This window comes from Chinchilla lanigera, unplaced genomic scaffold (assembly GCF_000276665.1).
Source record: "Chinchilla lanigera isolate Chin_1 unplaced genomic scaffold, ChiLan1.0 scaffold00150, whole genome shotgun sequence".
NCBI classification, from domain to species: domain Eukaryota; kingdom Metazoa; phylum Chordata; class Mammalia; order Rodentia; family Chinchillidae; genus Chinchilla; species Chinchilla lanigera.
The window spans coordinates 691,535-708,624 of NW_004955551.1; the positions used below are offsets into that span (position 1 = coordinate 691,535).

Consider the following 17,090-nt stretch of genomic DNA (forward strand, 5'->3'; position numbering starts at 1 on the left):
AAAAAAAAAAAAAAAGAAAGCCAGCATGACAAGCTTCTTCAGGAGGATCAACAGCATTCAATCTTCTCCAGTTCTCCTTTTATGCTGTTGGCAACAATCCTCTCGTGGGTCTTCTGCACGCAGAACCACGCTGATTCAGTTCAGCCAGGTGTTACAAGTTGACCATTATTTAATCCACCACAACGACAGCACCACTGCATTCACTCATTCATTTAGCAGAGGGGTTACTGAATGATGGAAATTCCATATTTTAGCTCTGTGTCCATTGATATGTAAATTAAAGTTATGGTATGAAAATGTCTGATTTTTAAATCATTTATTTTCAGATCTGCTTTATCTGAATTTTAGTTTGCTATCAGCTCAGCAGTGGCAAGTGTGGGCGAGGAAAAACACCTTTCCTTTCTGAGTTCATGGCATATGCCCCCTGCCACCTCATTACTGGTGAATGAACCTAGGGGTGCTCTGCCACTGAGCTTCAACCCCAGCCACGTATGTTTGAAATAAGAGTTTCACCAAGTTGTCTCTGATTGGTCTCCAAACTGCAATCCTCCTACCTCACTCTTGGGAACAGCTAGGATTATAGGTGTGTGCCACTGTGCCAGACCATGGTATATGTTTATGTGACACTGGAGCCTTCACAAGGAAGACCTAAAGTGCTTAAGACTTTTTAATGGTAGTTTTTTGTTTTGTTTTTACATGTGTGGTGCTGGGGATAGAATTTAGAGCCTCAGGCATGGTAGGTAAGCACTCTTAACACTGAGATAAACAGCCCTAATTTTTTTTTTAAACAATGTCTGGCTATGTAGATATCTGGCTGGCTTTGAAGTTGTGATGTTCCTGCCTCAGCCTCCTGAGTCCTGGGATTATATGCATGTGCTAATTTTAACAACAGACTTAACATATGAAAAATATTTTAATTTTAAATTAATGTGAAATTTATTAATGGGATATTGTATTTTTTTAACTGAGTCATTGAAGTCTCATGAATTTTATACTTATAGTACCTATCAGTTCAAACAGGTATCATTTCTAGTCCTCAATAGCCACAGATAGCTCATGGATGCCAGACTGGGCAGCATAGGAAAAATTGGGGCTTTAGAGTATTGGAAAAGTCAATCAATTTAGTATTCAACTCATAGGAGGTAAATGCAGGTTAGGCTCAACCTCCCAATCCTTCCATCTGAACTTCCTGAATAGCTGGGATGTGTCCCCATGGCCAGCCTCAAAGGCATTTTCAAAGGTCCTTTGAGACTTTTCAGGGAAACTAAAGAATCCATCCATGTAGCAAAGGCTGGATCAAGGATCTCTCACTTGAAGCTACTGTTTCAAGTATGCTCAGGTTAACCCCATTATCCTGGGGTTTTTTTGGCACCAGGAATCAAACTCAGGACCTTGCACTTGCCAGGCAGGTGCTATGCCACTGAGCTATATCTCTGCCCCAAACCCCATTATCCTGAGCAAAATAAAATGGGTCAGAAGAGCAAGTGAAGAGCATGAAACTAGCTGGAAATGAAATACCAAGAGTCTGCTCTGAAAAGCCACCAACTGTTCGACTTGAGGGAGGTGGGTAAGGGAGATGTAAAAAAAAAAAAATTAAGATGTATTATGCACAGGTACCAACTCCCCGAGATGAATGTAATTATTATGTACAACAAATATGTACTATAAAAATAAAAATTTTAAAAAGATTGATGTAAGTCTTGGATCCTAAACTTGTACCAGCTGGGAATCAGCTGCTAAAGCTGTACAGATCCCATAGAACACACACTTTCCAATGCCACTTCAGATATGACCATGGAAAATCACTGCCCAGGAGAAATTTCCCACAGGACAAAGCCAGGGCCGAGAAGGAATGTGGTCCTGGGGAGTTGTTTTTTTCAGAGGGCTGAACCAGAGACAGCTTGAACTAGCCATGAAAATTCTCTGTTGTCAGAGCAGGGATAATTTTCAATTTATGCCTAGCGGGATTCAATAATTTCTATGGAACAGTGGTTGGTATATTTTCCATTCCTCATTCTTTCTAATTGGTGTCTTTTTTTTTTTTCTTTAGAGGGTCTAACTGTGTGCTGGTTTTGAACTCTCAAATGTAGTTCTGGCTGGCTCAAATTTACAATCTTCCTGAGAGTGCTGGGATTGCCCTAGCCTTGTGAGTGACAGGATTGGAAAGTCTGTAATCTTTTTGTTTCAGCAAAATTGGGTTTAGTTCCAGATGGTCTTTCTTTCCTTTTTTAATAGTTCTTGTAAATAAAATATTTTTTTTTTTCTTCTTGAGGTATGTTTTCACTAGGTACTTCAGGCTGGCTATGAACTCACTTTGTAGCCCAAGCTGGGCTCGAACTCACGATGATCCTCCTGCCTCAGCCTCCCTATAGGATTATAGGCATGCACCACCATGCCTGGCATAAAATCTGTCTTAATGGTTTAACTAGTGTTTGGCTTTTAAAATCTGACAGTAAATACATTAAACAGCTATTTCATTATATACAAACTTGTACTGTAATGTAGGTGTAATCTCTGGGGAGATGTTTAATTTCAAGACTTATTTGGGGGTCTTGTCTTCCCCCACCTACTAAGAAGCTGAAAGACTGCATATGGTGTTTTTGAGAGCAGGCTAAATTGCCTCAGCTGGCCTCCAATTCTCTATTCTCTTGCCTAAGCCTCTGGAGTAGCTGAGATTACAGGTGTGCCCCCACTGCACCTGCTATTTTTTTCTTTCAAATGTTAAACTATGGAAGATGACACTTATATCCAATTTATGGGTGGAACTAGTTAGACTACTGTGGAACTATGGGCATATACAAAGCTATTTTAAAACACCCCTGTTTTGGGGGTGGGGAGACTCAGGATTGAACTCAGGAAGGGCTGAGCACCCAGCTTCCCCTCACCCGCCACAGGGTCTTGCAGTTCAGGCTGGTCTTGAATTTGCTGTCTTCTTCCCTTAGTATCCAGAGTTGCTGGGTTTACAGGGTGTACGCCACCGGGCTAGACTAAACGTCACAGCCTTAAATTTCAATTCCCTCGGTTAAAATTTGTTTTTCTCTTCGGGGATTAAAAACTTTAAAAGTTTTACTGTTACTATACCTGGGTTGAGGACAAAAGTTCCATTCGGTCCAGAAAGACATGGAGGTGCTAGTCCTTCCTCTACCGGCTCCTGTGGATTTCCATTGTACCTCCAAAATCTGACAGTTAACTTGTCCTGTCTCTACTTTCAGGAAGCCCGGCCCCCTTTGCCCAGCTCAATCCAGCACTTTGAACATCAAACTGTACTTGGACCCAGTAAGGGCAGCGGCCACGCCTCCACGTTCTTTCCCCAGTTTGGGTACTCTGTCTCAAACTGGGCCTGCGCCCCGGTGGAGGCTGTCATGTGTTAAGTTATGGCGCGAAGCTAGTTCCTCCATCTTTATTTCGGGCAGCGTAGATCAGGGGAAAAAGATGGCTTTGGACCCGTCACCTGGCGTTCCGGCCTCTGTGCGCAAGTGCGGAAGTGCGCTAACCCTGAGGTGACTGGTTTCCGGCCGGTGGTACTGCACCGGCTTCCAGTAGACGTGTAACGGACGGTGGCCTGCAGCCATGACCGAGAGGAGAATTAACGGTGGTAGTGGCGGCGCTTCAGCCTCTTTGTCGAGTACCAACTTGCTCTTCTCCTCCTCGGCCACGGAGTTCAGTTTCAACGTGCCCTTCATCCCAGTTACCCAAGCCGCCGCTGCCTCGGCCTCTCTGCTCTTGCCCGGAGGTAGTAGTAAACCGAGGGCGGTCCCGCGGGTCGAGTGTGTACGGGGAGGCGGGCAGGGTTCAGGGCCTGACGAGGGTCCAGCCGGAAGTTCTGCTTCCGACTCGACGCACCCTCCGGATCCCAGCGGGGGCCAGGTTTGAGAGACTTGGGGGCTTGGGATCTTGGAGGCGGGGCACAGGTGCTGATGCTTGCTCTTCCTGGAAGAATTCCGTGTTCTGAATTGTCCAGAATTCTGGACGCTAGTTCACTGGCATTCCACAAGTTTTTGTTTTTGTGTTTCGTTTTTCGTTTTTTTTTGTACGGGGAATGGAACTCAGGACCTTGCCCTTGCCAGGCAGGCGCTGTGCCTCTGAGCTACATCCCCGGCCTTCCGCAAGTTGTTGAACACCCGCTGACGTTCTGGATACTGGCAGGGAATGTAGATTAGACAGTAGCCGTCACTTAGCTGAAACCTCCTAAAGGATACAGTAGGCTGTCTTCTAGGAGGGGCCGGTGTGCAAGAGGATATCTTAGGATAGTGCCCCCTTCTAGAATAGGTGTGCAATGTTTGCAAGATACAGATTCAGCGTGCTTTTCCTCTAAGAAATGCTTTCTTGTTCCCTCAGGCCCTCACTCCCACGAGCACCTCTAGCATTTTATCTCTGCAGTATTGCCTTGGGAGGTGGTTTTTCCTTTTTAATTTTGAGACAGGGTTTCGCTAAATCTCTGGAGTTTCCCACACTGGGCTCGGACATGTGATCCTCCTCCCTCAGCCCCGTCCCCCAACCCAGGGTGCTGAGTACTGGGATTTTAAGTGTGTGCCGCCACGCCCAGCTGAGAGATTGCTTTTTGATGATTTTGTGGCACAACCCAGACCATAGTGTTTAGGAGCACAGATCCTAAACACTGGCCCTTCCAGTAACTTGTGGGAGCACAGACGTGTTATTATGCTTCTCTGCGCTTCAGTATCTATATATGTGCTCCTTGTAAAAGGTTACTTTTTGCAAAGCGCTGAGTTTAGTGCCTGGCACATAGTGTTATGTAAATATTTGTTAACTAAACAGGTTTTCCTGTTTGGACTGTGGGCTTCTTAAAGTTTGCAACAATGACTTAATTCTCTTTTATTTCCAGGAACTTGTGTAGTGCCTAGCACATAGGTCTTCATTAAATATTGGAGGTTTTTTTTTTTTTTTTTTTGAGACAGAGTCTCACTGTGCAGTTCAGGCTGGCCTTAAACTGGTGGTGACAGTGCCTCAGCTTTCCAAGTGCTGGGAATACAGGCTTTGCACCACCACACCGGGGTGGATTGTTTCCAGTGAATAATTTGTTCCTCTTCGGAGAACTAAGGAAAGCTTCATGGAAAGTGAGGAAAGGCATTATTGGAAGCATCTGTACCTAAAGGTTTCCCTTCCCTTGGGTTACACTTCTTGGTACTTGTCATTACCTGACATGTGCACATACTTGTTTATTCTAACCCCCTCCCCACCAGTGTAAACCCCATGAGGGCAAGGATTTCATTTTATTTGCTAGTGTATGTGCAGTCCTTGGAATACAGTAGACAAAATATTCAGTAGGTGTTTGTTGAAGAATGAGAGGATGGGTATCAGGAATAGTATGTCTCCTTTAGGCAGTGTGATTGGAAGGACATTGCTGGTCAGTGAAGAACTGGCCTGACTGGAGCTCAGTGGTGTGGTAGGCTATACCTGAGGCTTCTATATCATTCTCTGCTTCATAAGTATTGTTTGATTTGTATCTTTCTTTCATTTTTTCGAGGGGAGACAGGTTTGAGACAGGGTTTTGTTGTGTAGCTCAGGCTGAGCTTGAACTTGTGATCTCTTGCCTCAGCCTCCTGCTTGCTGGGATTACAGATGTGTGCCCAACTATGTCTTTTTTTTTTTTGTACCGGGAATTGAACTCAGGGCCTTGTGCTTGGCAGGCAGGCTCTGTGCTGCTGAGGTACGTCCCCAGCCCTATCTTTCTTGTTGTATAGTATGTGGTTTGTGTGTGTCACTGTCAGTCAGTGATAGACAGTTTCATTGTCACGTAAATTGTCTTTGTAATTCTTGTTTCTTGGAGACAGTCTTTTTTTGTAGGGACATTAATACTTTTTAGAAGTAAAATAATTATATTTATTTATTTATTTATTTATTTATTTTTTGTAGTACTGGGGCCCGAACTCAGGACCTTGCACTTGCCAGGCAGGTGCTTATGCCACTGAGCTGTATCCCCAGCCCACTATTTATTTATTTAATAACAGGGTTTTGCTATGTAGTTCAGATTGGCCTTGAGCTTACTATGTAGCCCAGGCTGGCTTTGCACTTGTGGCAGTCCACCTGCTTCAGCCTCCTGAGTGCTGGGATTACAGATGTGTGCCACCACAGCTGGCTTATTTATTTTTTAGATAGGATCTTGCTATGTAGTTAAGGCTTACCTGGAACTCAGCTAATGCTTATCTGGAACTCATTTTGTAGTCTAGGCTGGCTTCAAATTTGAGGCAATCCTCCTGCCTTGGCCTCCCAGAGTGCCTGAGTTTACAGGCAAACCCCCACACTGGGCATAAATACCTTCCTTCCTTCCTTGTTTTTTCTTTCCTTCCCTAAATACCTTCCTTCCTTCTTTCCTTCCTTCCTTCCCTCCCCCCTCCCTCCCTTTTTTCCTTCCTCCCTTCCTCCCTTCTTTCCTTCCCATTATTGGGGCCTTTGTATTGAGCTGCATTCCTACTCTTTTTAAAAATTTTTTCATTTTGATACAAAATCTTACTGAGTTAAATTTCTCACTGGGCTCAAACTTTGATCCTTCCTGTCTTAGGTTCCCAGCGTGCTGAGATTAGCAGCCTGTGGCGCCATGCCTGGGTAATATTTCTTGAATGAATATCTAAATAGTTAAATCAAGTGTATGTCAGGGAGAGGAATGGTCTGAGAGGCTTGAGATTTCTGGCTGAAATCTGGATGGATGTTAGTGAATTTTCTGTTGAGACAGTGAGAATCTGGTAAAAGTACATCGGGGGCATTTAAGATAATAAATTCAATTTTAGGCACATTGAGTTTGAAGTGTATGTGGCTGAATTTGTTGAAATTTTGAGGAGGAAGTTGGAAAACAGCTTCTGGAACACATAAAGACGGTCTGGGTTTGAGACAAAGTTGGGAGTGTCACAGGTATACAAGTGCTCACTAAGGCTGTTGATCTAGATGGATGGGTATGTGTCCACATGAAATTAACAGTGCCCTGAGATGAGTCTAGCAATATGTTGAGATCATGGTTTCACTTATAATTGATACTAATTAGAAAAATACCTCTTGGGCTAGGTCAATCTCAAGTTCTCTTCAGGGTAAACGAATCTGGGGGTAGTGGCACACACCTCTAATCACAAAGTTGAGGAGTCTGAGGCAGGATTGTGATTTTGAGGCCAGCCTGGGTGATGTAATAAGTTCTATGCCATTTTGAACCCGTTTGGGTCCCCTCCTGTCCCTCAGGAGCTATTCCTATTCCTCATTCCCCCATTCCTATTCTCCAGTAGATTTTCCTACTCTTAAAAAAAAAGAACTACAGAGGATGAGTCTAAGTTTAAGTGAGGATCACAGGACTGCGAAGAGCGGTGAGAACTAGAAATATATCAGAGAAGTAGAATGATACACACAGAAGAGGGCCCCTGTGCAGGAGGGGTAGTTTTATTTTTAGTTACAAAGAAACAGGTGATAGGGGAATCTTTCCAATAGTGTACCAATCATAATTCCAAAAGAGACAACCCCAAATGTCATAATCTGGGTTATGGTATTTGGAATTGTCTTTTGGACTATAGCCCAAACTGGAATAGTGGAGTGTTGTAGTTTGGGTGTAAATTATAGTGCGAACAACCTAGAAGCTCAAGGCAGAATCTCTGAGCCCAGTGGCTTCTTCAGCAGGAGTCAGGGAGAAGCTGGAGCTTTGGTTGGGGTAGGGTCCATAGTCTGCTTCTGTGCTGGAACTGGGTCCATCTCTATAATAGACTCCTCACTGCCACCAGTAGAAGATAAAGGGGAATGAGACAGGAAAAGAAAAAATTAGGAGGAAAATGAAATCTGCAAGTGAAGGGCTCATTAATATTTAGTAAGGAAGAGTGGGGTAGACTTTTGAGGTCACACAGAGGGAAATGCTTTTTATTTTATAACTTGGTAGCAGGACAGCAGTGAAATTGAGTTTATTACCCATAGTGAAACTTAAGTTGGGTCAAAGGAAGTGGGAACGCCCCTCAGTCTTTTCTGTTGATCTGGTGTTCTGTAATAACTAATTGTTGGGGGCTGGGGATTTAGCTCAGCGGCAAAGCACCTGCCTGGCAAGCGCAAGGTTGTGAGTTCGATTCCTGGTACCGGAAGAAAAACGAAAAACAAAACAAAACAAAACAAATAACTAATTGTTGGTTGTGACACTGCATGGTTTTAAGGATGGTAATTAATGGTTGACCTACTTTACCTGGGAAATACAAGTACTACAGGCCTGTTTGTAGAATGCCCTAGAAGAGCTCTGACCCACCCCTTGTCAGCAGACTGTCTTTAGCTTCTTGTGACTATGGAGATAAAATTACATGTATTTGGGTAATGAGGCAGTGTTTGAATTACATTTTACCAGGGGAAGAAAAAGATTCAAATTAGTAAGTATGTATTTAAAAATAAATGGCAACTACATTTATTTAAGAAGTATGCAAGTTCTGTACCAGAATGTTAACAGTATTAGCAGTGATTATCTCTGGGAGATGGGATTATGAATGAAATATAATTTCTCTTTTAGTGTTTGTTTTCTTTCTTTTTTTCTTTTTTTTGGTAGTGGTACCTACCCCCAGGGCCTTGTGTATACTAGGCAAGCACTGTACCATAGAGCTATCGCCTCAGCCCCTTTTTTCTTTTCCTTTTGGGATAGCGTTTAGCTAGTTGTCTAAACTGGTCTTGGATTTATTTTTTTGTTGTTGTTGTTTTTTGAGACTGGGTCTTGCTGTGTAGTTCAGGCTGGCCTTAAACTCACTGTGTAGTCCAGGCTGTCTTCAGACTTGTGATGATCTGCCTGCTTTAGCCTCCCAAGTGCTGGGATTATAAGTGTGAGCCATCACACCCAGGTACCTGGCGTTGGATTTGTGATCCTCCTATTTCAGTCTTCAGAGTAGCTGGGATTACAAGTTTACACTACCATGGGAGGCTAGATTTTTTTATTCATGTTTTTTAATTTTTCATTTCAAAGGAGAAGTTTGTAAGGAAAAACAAATTTTGTTGTTGTTGTCATTGTTTTTGGCATTTTGAGGCAGGGTGAAATGAACGATGTAGTTCAGGTTGTCCTTAAACTCACAATGTAGCCCAAACTATCCTTGAACTCATGGTTATCTTCCTTCCTCAACTTCTTAAGAGCTAAGATTATAGGCATGTGTCACTACATCTGGCATTTTTGTTATTTATTTTGTTTTCCTGCAGAAATCTCTGTGAGATTTCTGTTAGAGTAGTGAGTGAAGAAGTATGATTGATAGCTCTTCCTTACAGAATCTTATGGAATGATAATGCACCCTTTAAACCATTTGCTGTCTTGTTCTGTTTCAGAGGATTCCACAGATGTTGGTGAGGAGGACAGCTTCCTTGGTCAGACTAATGTTCACACATCCACCCCACAGACATTTAGTTACTTCTCTCAGGTTTCAAGCAGTAGTGATCCTTTTGGAAATATTGGACAGCCACCCTTAACAACTGTAGTAACATCGGTTGGACAATCAGCTTTCTCCAAGCCGCCGACTGCTCTCCCTTTTACAACTGAATCCCAAGATGGGTTGACTGCATTTCCACCGTCTGTTTCAAAGGCTCACTATGGTGCTCCACCTTCCTCACAGATGGGAATAAACCCTTATCTGCCTTCTCAGCCAAGTGGACTCCCTCCTTCAAATTTTGGGAGTCCACCCCAAGGAACACCCCAGCAAGGATATAATCCGTATCGCCATACCCCTGTCAGCAGCAGGGCTAATCCCTACATTGCACCCCCACAGCTGCAACAGTGCCAAACGCCTGCCCATCTCTCTCACCCTCCAACCTCTGGACCTCCAGTACAGGTTTACCAGATACCCCCAGCATCTTTGCCACCGGTATGTGGACTGATCCTGTGTCCTACTATATAATTTTTTTCTCTCTATCCTTAGTGTTTTAAAAAAACTTTGTGCATTTTATAATTTATATGAGGCCATATTATTTGCAGAGGCCATATTATTTTTCAAAAGCTGCAGGCTTTGAAGTAAACATTCTTGTAAAGGTAGCTCATTGGTGGCATATATTTTAGTTTACATTACCTGTTTATTGAAGTAATAATTGATTTTAATGAGTTAGCCAAATGCCAGTATTATTAGGTTTTAGTGTAAATTACCAATAATAAATGTCATCTAGGATATGTGAGAGTTAGGACAGTGTTTTTTGTTTTGTTTTGAGACAGGGCCTTGCTATGTAGTTTAAGCTGGTTTTGAACTCACTATGTATCCCAGGCTGGCCTCGAATTTGTGGTGATCCTCCTGCCTCAGCCTCTCAAGTGCTGGGATTATAGATGTGTGCTGCCATGCCCAGCTTCTCCAGTAATTTATTTGTATTTCTACAGTTTGGATCTAGACAGTAAAATTATATCTCAAAGGGGGAAGGAATAACATATTGTATAAAGTTTATGGAATTCCTTTATGCTTTTTCCTTAGCTACTTGTTCTGCTGACTTCCAAAGGAGTTTAAAAAAAAAAAGGGAAGTTGGGTGAGGGGGTTCATGCCTATAATCCATTGGCTAAGGTGGGGGAGGATCACCACTTCAATGCCAGTCTGGGTAACTTATCGAGAACTTGTCTCAAAAGAAAAAAGGCTAGAGATGTTGGTCATTGGTAGAGTATTTGCCTAGCATGCATGAGGCCTGAGGTTCAATTCCTAGCACTGAAAAAAATTATGCATAGATAACTAATCATTGTTTTTTCTTTCTGGATTTTGAAATGGGGTCTCATGTTGTTCAGGCTGACCTTGCACTCCTGGGCACAAGGGATTCTTCTGCTTCAGCCTTCCAAGTAGCTGGGACTATAGGCATATGTATGCCATTGCATCTGTCTTGATTTCATTTTGTTCTGTATTTTATCTTTTTACTACGCAAACATATTATAGTACCTATGATTTTTATAATCTTTGTTTTTGTGAACATATTTTAGATATTGTAAAATTTTTTCTAAAACATTTTTAATGGCCTTAAAGAGTTCCAGCACTTGAATGGAAATTCTTTTTGTTTTGTTTCTGGATACTCGTGATTAAACTCCGGGAGTGCTGGTCTACATCCTCAGCCCTTTAATTAAAATTTTTGAGACATGTCTGGCCGAGTTGACTAGGCTGGCCCCAAATTTGTAACCCTCCTTTTTCAGCTTTCTGTGTGCCACCACACCTGGCCTAATTTACATTAGTAATTACATTTAGTGTAATTTAGTTGTGTTTCTCTTAGACATTGAGATTGTTTCCAGTGATTTTCCTTTATAAATAACCATGTGGAGACATCTTTTGGGGTAAATTTTTGTTTCTATAGGTATACATTTAGGATAAATTCTTAGAAATAGAATGGTTGAGTTGAGAAACATGCACACTTTAAAAAGTTAAAGAATGCTGGGTATGGTGGCACAAACCTTTAATCCCAGTGCTCAGGAACTGAGGTGGGAGGATCACTGCCAGTTGAAGGCCAGCCTGGGCTGAATAGTGTCTTCAAGGCCAACCTAAACTTCATAGCAAGGCAGTGCTGTCTTTAAAAAAACAAAACAAAACAAAAAAAGCACCTTAACAAAAAGCACAGTCTCGCTATGCAGTTCAGGCTGGCCTTGAGCTCACTTTGTAGCCCAGGCTGGTCTCAACCTTGCAATGATCCTCCTGCCTCAGCCTCCCGAGTGTTAGGATTACAGGCGTGCGCCAGCATGCCCGGTTTAACATACTGCTATTGATATCATGAAGGTGTTAGTTTACTTTGCCATCATTGTGTAAAAATCTAGTTCCCTTTGCAATTGATTTGGGAATTTAGTATTTTTAAAAAAATTTAATTGCTTTGGGGTTTAGTTATTATACTAAGTCATTACACCCAGAAATATAGGTAGTATAATTATTATTAATATCCATTTAATTCTAAAGCATATGCAAATTATTTTGGACAAACATGACAGTCTTAACTTTGTTGTCCTTTTAGATTCCTCCTTCAGTGCAGTCACCAGCACAACAGCAAGTATTTGCTAAACCTGCAGGTCCCTCTGTGCAGGGTCCACCTCCTTTTGTACTTCAAAATCAGTATGAACCTGTCCAGCCCCATTGGTTTTACTGCAAGGAGGTAGAATACAAACAAGTATGGATGCCTTTCAGTGTGCTGGATTCATTGAATCTTGAAGAAGTGTATAACTCAGGTAAGTGCTGGTATGCATCATTCACGTCTGATTTTAGGAAGAGAAGAAATGAAAGAGTATCTTGGCCTGCTTTTGTGAATTTCATTTCCTTAATCTTTGTAGAGCTCACCAGATTCTGTGCCTTAAGATGGTGATAATAATGGAAATCCTAAGTTATCTGAGCAGGATGTTTGGAGAAATTGTTTTAGTCATTTCCTTTGTTTAAAGGTGTTTTAAATGAGAGGAGTTTTCCTACATTCCTTATTCATTTGTAGTTATGGAGGCATGTAACATTTTGTAACATAAATGTTATAAAGCATTTTCCATGGAACTCTGGATCCTAGAGATGCTCTGTGAAAAATATTCTGCAGTCTTTTTTTTTTTTTTTTTTCCTTCTTCCGGTACCAGGAATTGAACTCGCGATCTTACACTTGCCAGGCAGGCGCTGTGCCGCTGAGCTAAACCCCTACCCCCCCTGCAGTCCTGAGTAAGCATCTTTGTGTGTGTGTGTGTGTGTGCGCACACGTGCGCATGTGTGCACACGCACATGTCGCTGGTGATTAAACCCATGGCCTTTGCACTGAGCTATATCCTCATCCCTTTTTAAATTTTGAGAACAAGCTGGGTGTGGTAGAGCATGCCTGTAATTCCAGCTCTGGGGAGGCTGAGGCAGGAGGATTGCTGCAAATTTGAGGGCAACCTGGGCTACATAGCAAGTTCACAGTGAGCCTGGACTACATAGTGAGACCTTCCTTTAAAAAACCAAAAAAAGAAAAAAAAATTGAGAACAAGATTTTGCTAAGTGGCTAAAATGCCCAGCCTGGCCTCCAATTTGTGATCCTCTTGCCTCAGCTTCCCGGGTGCTGAGATTACATTCACGTGCCACCATGCCTGGCTTTACTTCTTGAGAAAGGTGGTATGCTAAGGTTCTGAGAAGTCTTGTACCATGAAATGTGTTTCTTTCTTTGTCTTGATATTATTTGGTCATTGGACTTAAGGTCTATCAATATTCTCTGGCAGTATCCTTCATGGAACATTGCTTTTTTTTTTTTTTTTTTTTTTGGTTTTTCTCTGGTACCGGGAATCGAACTCACGACCTTGTGCTTGCCAGGCAGGCACTGTGCCGCTGAGCTAAATCCCTAGCCTGCTAAAATTTGCTCTTTCTAAAGAGCAAATATTCTTTCTGAAATTTCTTTCTCTCTTAAGAGTCAACTTGGTGTGGTAGCACACACCTGTAATCCCCACATTCTGAAAGGTTGAGCCAGGTTCGCTGGTTTGAGCCTGGCCTGGGCAATTTAGTGACTTAGTGAAACCCTCTTTCTTTTTTTTTTGAGACAGGGTCTTGCTGTGTAGTTAAGGCTGGCCTTGAACTCACTCTGTAACCCAGGGTGGCCTCAAACTTGTGACAGTCCTCCTGCCTCCTGATCCTCCTGAATGCTGGGATTACATACACCTAGCTTAGTGAGACCCTCTTTTATAATTAAACAGGCTGAGCATATAGCAGTAGAAGGGCCCTGGATTCAATCCCTATACTAAAAATAAAGTTAAGATTTTGAGTAGCATAAGTTAATGTTAAACTTACCTTTAAATAAAACTGAACCTGGTTGTTAGTCATAAGTGTTGATTAGTCATAATATTTTTATTTGCCATTTTTAAATAGGTCTTGCATTGGTTGGGGAAAATGTGGTCTTTGTTTTCTAGTCCAGCCAGACCCGGAGAGTGTGGTTCTAGGCACAGACGGAGGGCGATACGATGTTTACCTCTATGACCGAGTGAGGAAAGCTGTATACTGGGAAGAGGAGCCAGCTGAAGTGAGGCGCTGTACTTGGTTTTATAAGGGGGACACAGATAGCAGATTCATTCCCTACACAGAGGACTTCAGTGAAAAACTAGAGGTATGACTGCCTCATTTATTTATTTATGCCTTTAAAATTACAGGTCTAGTATGCATTGGAGTTTTATGTGATAGCACTTACTACTGGAGCTGACTTTATTTCATGACACAAAGATTACTTTTTTCTTTTTTTTTTGAGCCAGATCCTCATAGTGTGGCCCAGGCTGGCCTTGAACTTGTAATCTTCCTGCCTCAGCCTCTCAGGTGCTAGGATTACAGGTTTATACCACCACATCTGTCAAGGAGATTTTTTTTTTTTTTTTTTTTTTGCGGTACCGGGGATCGAACTCATGACCTTGGGCTTGCCACACAGGCGCTTATGCTACTGAGCTATATCCCCAGCTCAAGGAGATTGTTTTTTTAAGTGGTGCTATTACTGACAAAGTGCTGATCATAGTTTCTGTATCTAAAAATAGAGTGTGCTTTTCAGGGACAGATCACAGATCTAATAAGGTGTTTGCATCAAACTTGTAAAAGAACTTAGGTTTCCACATTTGATTTTGCCTGTGTATGCCAAGCATACAGACATTTTCAAATTAATTTTAGCGAGAGGTTGAACTCACCTCTGACTTGTGAAAATAAATTTGAAACAGAATAGGAAGAAATGTCAGCTCTGTTACTAGTTTTTTAAAAAGACTTTGTAACAATTTATATTTGTCAATTTGAAGAAAACAAGGGGGTGTGTATAATGGTTGTGTCAGTGGTTCCCCTGGCATCCTGTTGGATCTCTTCCTGAAAGGCCCACTTCAGACTTCAGCTTTATAGAAAACAGAATGGTGTAGCTGAAAAAAGAGAAAAAGTAAGAAAGTGGTGACACAGTAAAGAGTCTGGAGGCAGAAAGTCCCAGGGAGGAGTGAACCACAGTTCTGCCATTGCTGCACGCCAGTTGTGTAACCTTCTGTAAACATGTACAGTACTTAAAATGTTTATTAGGGGTTGAACCATGTCCCTGTCCCCATTCTGCCCCAAAATGTGTTGAAGTCCTAACTCCTAGTACTTCAGAACATGACCCTGTTTGAAAATAAGGTCATTGAAGATATAATTACCTAAGGTGAGGTCATACTTGAGTAGAGTAGGCCCCAATCCAGTGGTGGTGAACCTATGGCATGTGTGCCACGGTGGGCTGTTTGTTTCATTGAAAGCTCTAAAAAGTTCACTGTCACTGCTTCAATCCGATGCGGCTGATGTCCTTCTAAGGAGATGGCTATGGTGAGACCAACAGGGAGAATGCCATGTGACAGCTGAGGTAAAGGTTGGAGTCATGCAAGCAAAGGAGTGCTGGAGGTGAACGATAACATGAGAAGATAGAAAGAGGCAAGGAGGCTTTCCTTACAGGCTTCAGAGGGGTCACTGGCCTGCCAGCTCCTTACGTTGGACTTCTCACTTCCAGCACTATGAGGCAATAAGTTTAAGTTACTCATTTGGTGGTACTTTACATTTGGTGGGAACTTAACTTTCTATGACAGCAGTCTTAGAAAACCACTACACTGTCTAAACCTTGGCTTTCTTCTCGTGTAATGGGGATAATATTATTTAGGAGTGATTGAGAGTAATTACTTAAATGAAGTAATGCATATAAGCTAATAAAAATATGGATATCAGTAAATTAGAGCTGTTGTTACTGTTGGTTTTGTCACCATCATAGCGTTCATTTCCCTCTATACTTTTTCTTGATGTGACATAGATTTGTCAAACTGGATTATATGTTGTTTCCTTTATTTTAGGCTGAATATAAAAAAGCTGTAACCACAAATCAGTGGCACCGAAGATTAGAATTTCCAAGTGGAGAGACTATTGTTATGCACAATCCAAAGGTAATGGTACTTTTGAAGATGTTAAAGTGTTAAGTACACTTTGAGAGTTACTTTGCTGTATGTGTTTGGTAAACGTTCATTTTTAAAATTTTTTTTTTTTTTTTTTGGTTTTTCTCCGGTACCGGGAACCGAACTCACGACCTTGCGCTTGCCAGGCAGGCGCTTTTTGCCGCTGAGCTAAATCCCCAGCCCTAAACGTTCATTTTTAGTAACTCCTACAGTTGGGATATATAACAAGGGCACTGCTTTTACAATAGTTTACCATAATTATTGATGATGGAAACAGAATATATCAGTCAACTTTCTTGTCACTGAAACACAATGCCTGACATCCACAATTTAATGGAGGAGAGGTTTAATTTAACTCACAGTTTCAGGGTACACAGTCTGTGGTCAGTTGGCACCAGAGCAGATGCATGGCAGTGGAGCAAAGGTACTTGTTTGTGGTGGCTGGGAAGCAGAGCAGGGAAGTAGTACCAGAGAGGAGGGGACTTGAGACCACACATCGCATCCAAAGTCCTGCTCTAGGGCCCACCTGGACACAACCTGGCCCACCTGAAGTGTGCTTTATAAGTCCCCTCGGCTCCCAGGTCAATCACGCTGACGCAATTAAACTTAGCCCCTATATAAAAACACAATTTTTTAAAAGTCAGATCTTATTGGTACATTTTAGATACACATAATGATCACATTCATCATAGAGAATTTGTGCCTGTAAATGATATAACTCGGTTTTACAAAAACACAATTTAAACTGTTCTGGTGAAGTTTGTGTTTTGGGAATGTGTTAACTGAAGCTTGGTGTGTACCACAGAAGTAGCTTGATATGTATATATATATATATATGTATTTTTTTTTTGTTTGTTTGTTTTGTTTTATTTTCCCAGTACTGGGAATTGAACTCACGACCTTCGCTTGCCAAGCAGGCGCTGTGCCGCTCAGCTAAATCCCCAGCCCTGTAGCTTGATATATTTTTTTCACTTAATTAGAAGTTGGTCAGCTTTCTCTGTAAGGGACCAGAGAATAAGTGCGTTAAGGCATGGCCAGCCATGTGATCTGTGTTGCAGCCACCAATTCTGCCTCTGTATTGTGAAAGCCGCCAGAAGACAATATGTAAACCAAGGGCTGTGATGTGCTTAATAAAACTTTATAAAGACAGGTGGTAGTAGGACAGATTTGTCCTGAAGGCCATCATTAGCTGACTTGTCCTTGATGATGGCGTGTTTTAACCTTCCAAGTACAATTCATCCTTTTTTGCTTTAAACCATTCCCTCCCCTCCCCTCCCCTCCCCTCCCC

The 17,090-nt window shown here is 42.0% G+C and overlaps 1 protein-coding gene across 2 annotated transcripts in view; it reads left to right on the forward strand.

The window, feature by feature from the left end:
• The first annotated feature begins 3,491 nt into the window (after nucleotides 1-3,491).
• Nucleotides 3,492-17,090, forward strand: part of Sec23ip (SEC23 interacting protein) — a 51,334-nt gene continuing 37,735 nt past the window's right edge. For both annotated transcript variants that reach the window (XM_005412171.2, XM_013508588.1), the window contains exons 1-5: nucleotides 3,492-3,733; nucleotides 9,271-9,803; nucleotides 11,896-12,106; nucleotides 13,787-13,980; nucleotides 15,704-15,793. In XM_005412171.2, the coding sequence (XP_005412228.1) occupies nucleotides 3,571-3,733; nucleotides 9,271-9,803; nucleotides 11,896-12,106; nucleotides 13,787-13,980; nucleotides 15,704-15,793 (1,191 nt within the window). In that variant the 5' untranslated portion in view covers nucleotides 3,492-3,570. The remainder of the gene's footprint in view (nucleotides 3,734-9,270; nucleotides 9,804-11,895; nucleotides 12,107-13,786; nucleotides 13,981-15,703; nucleotides 15,794-17,090) is intronic.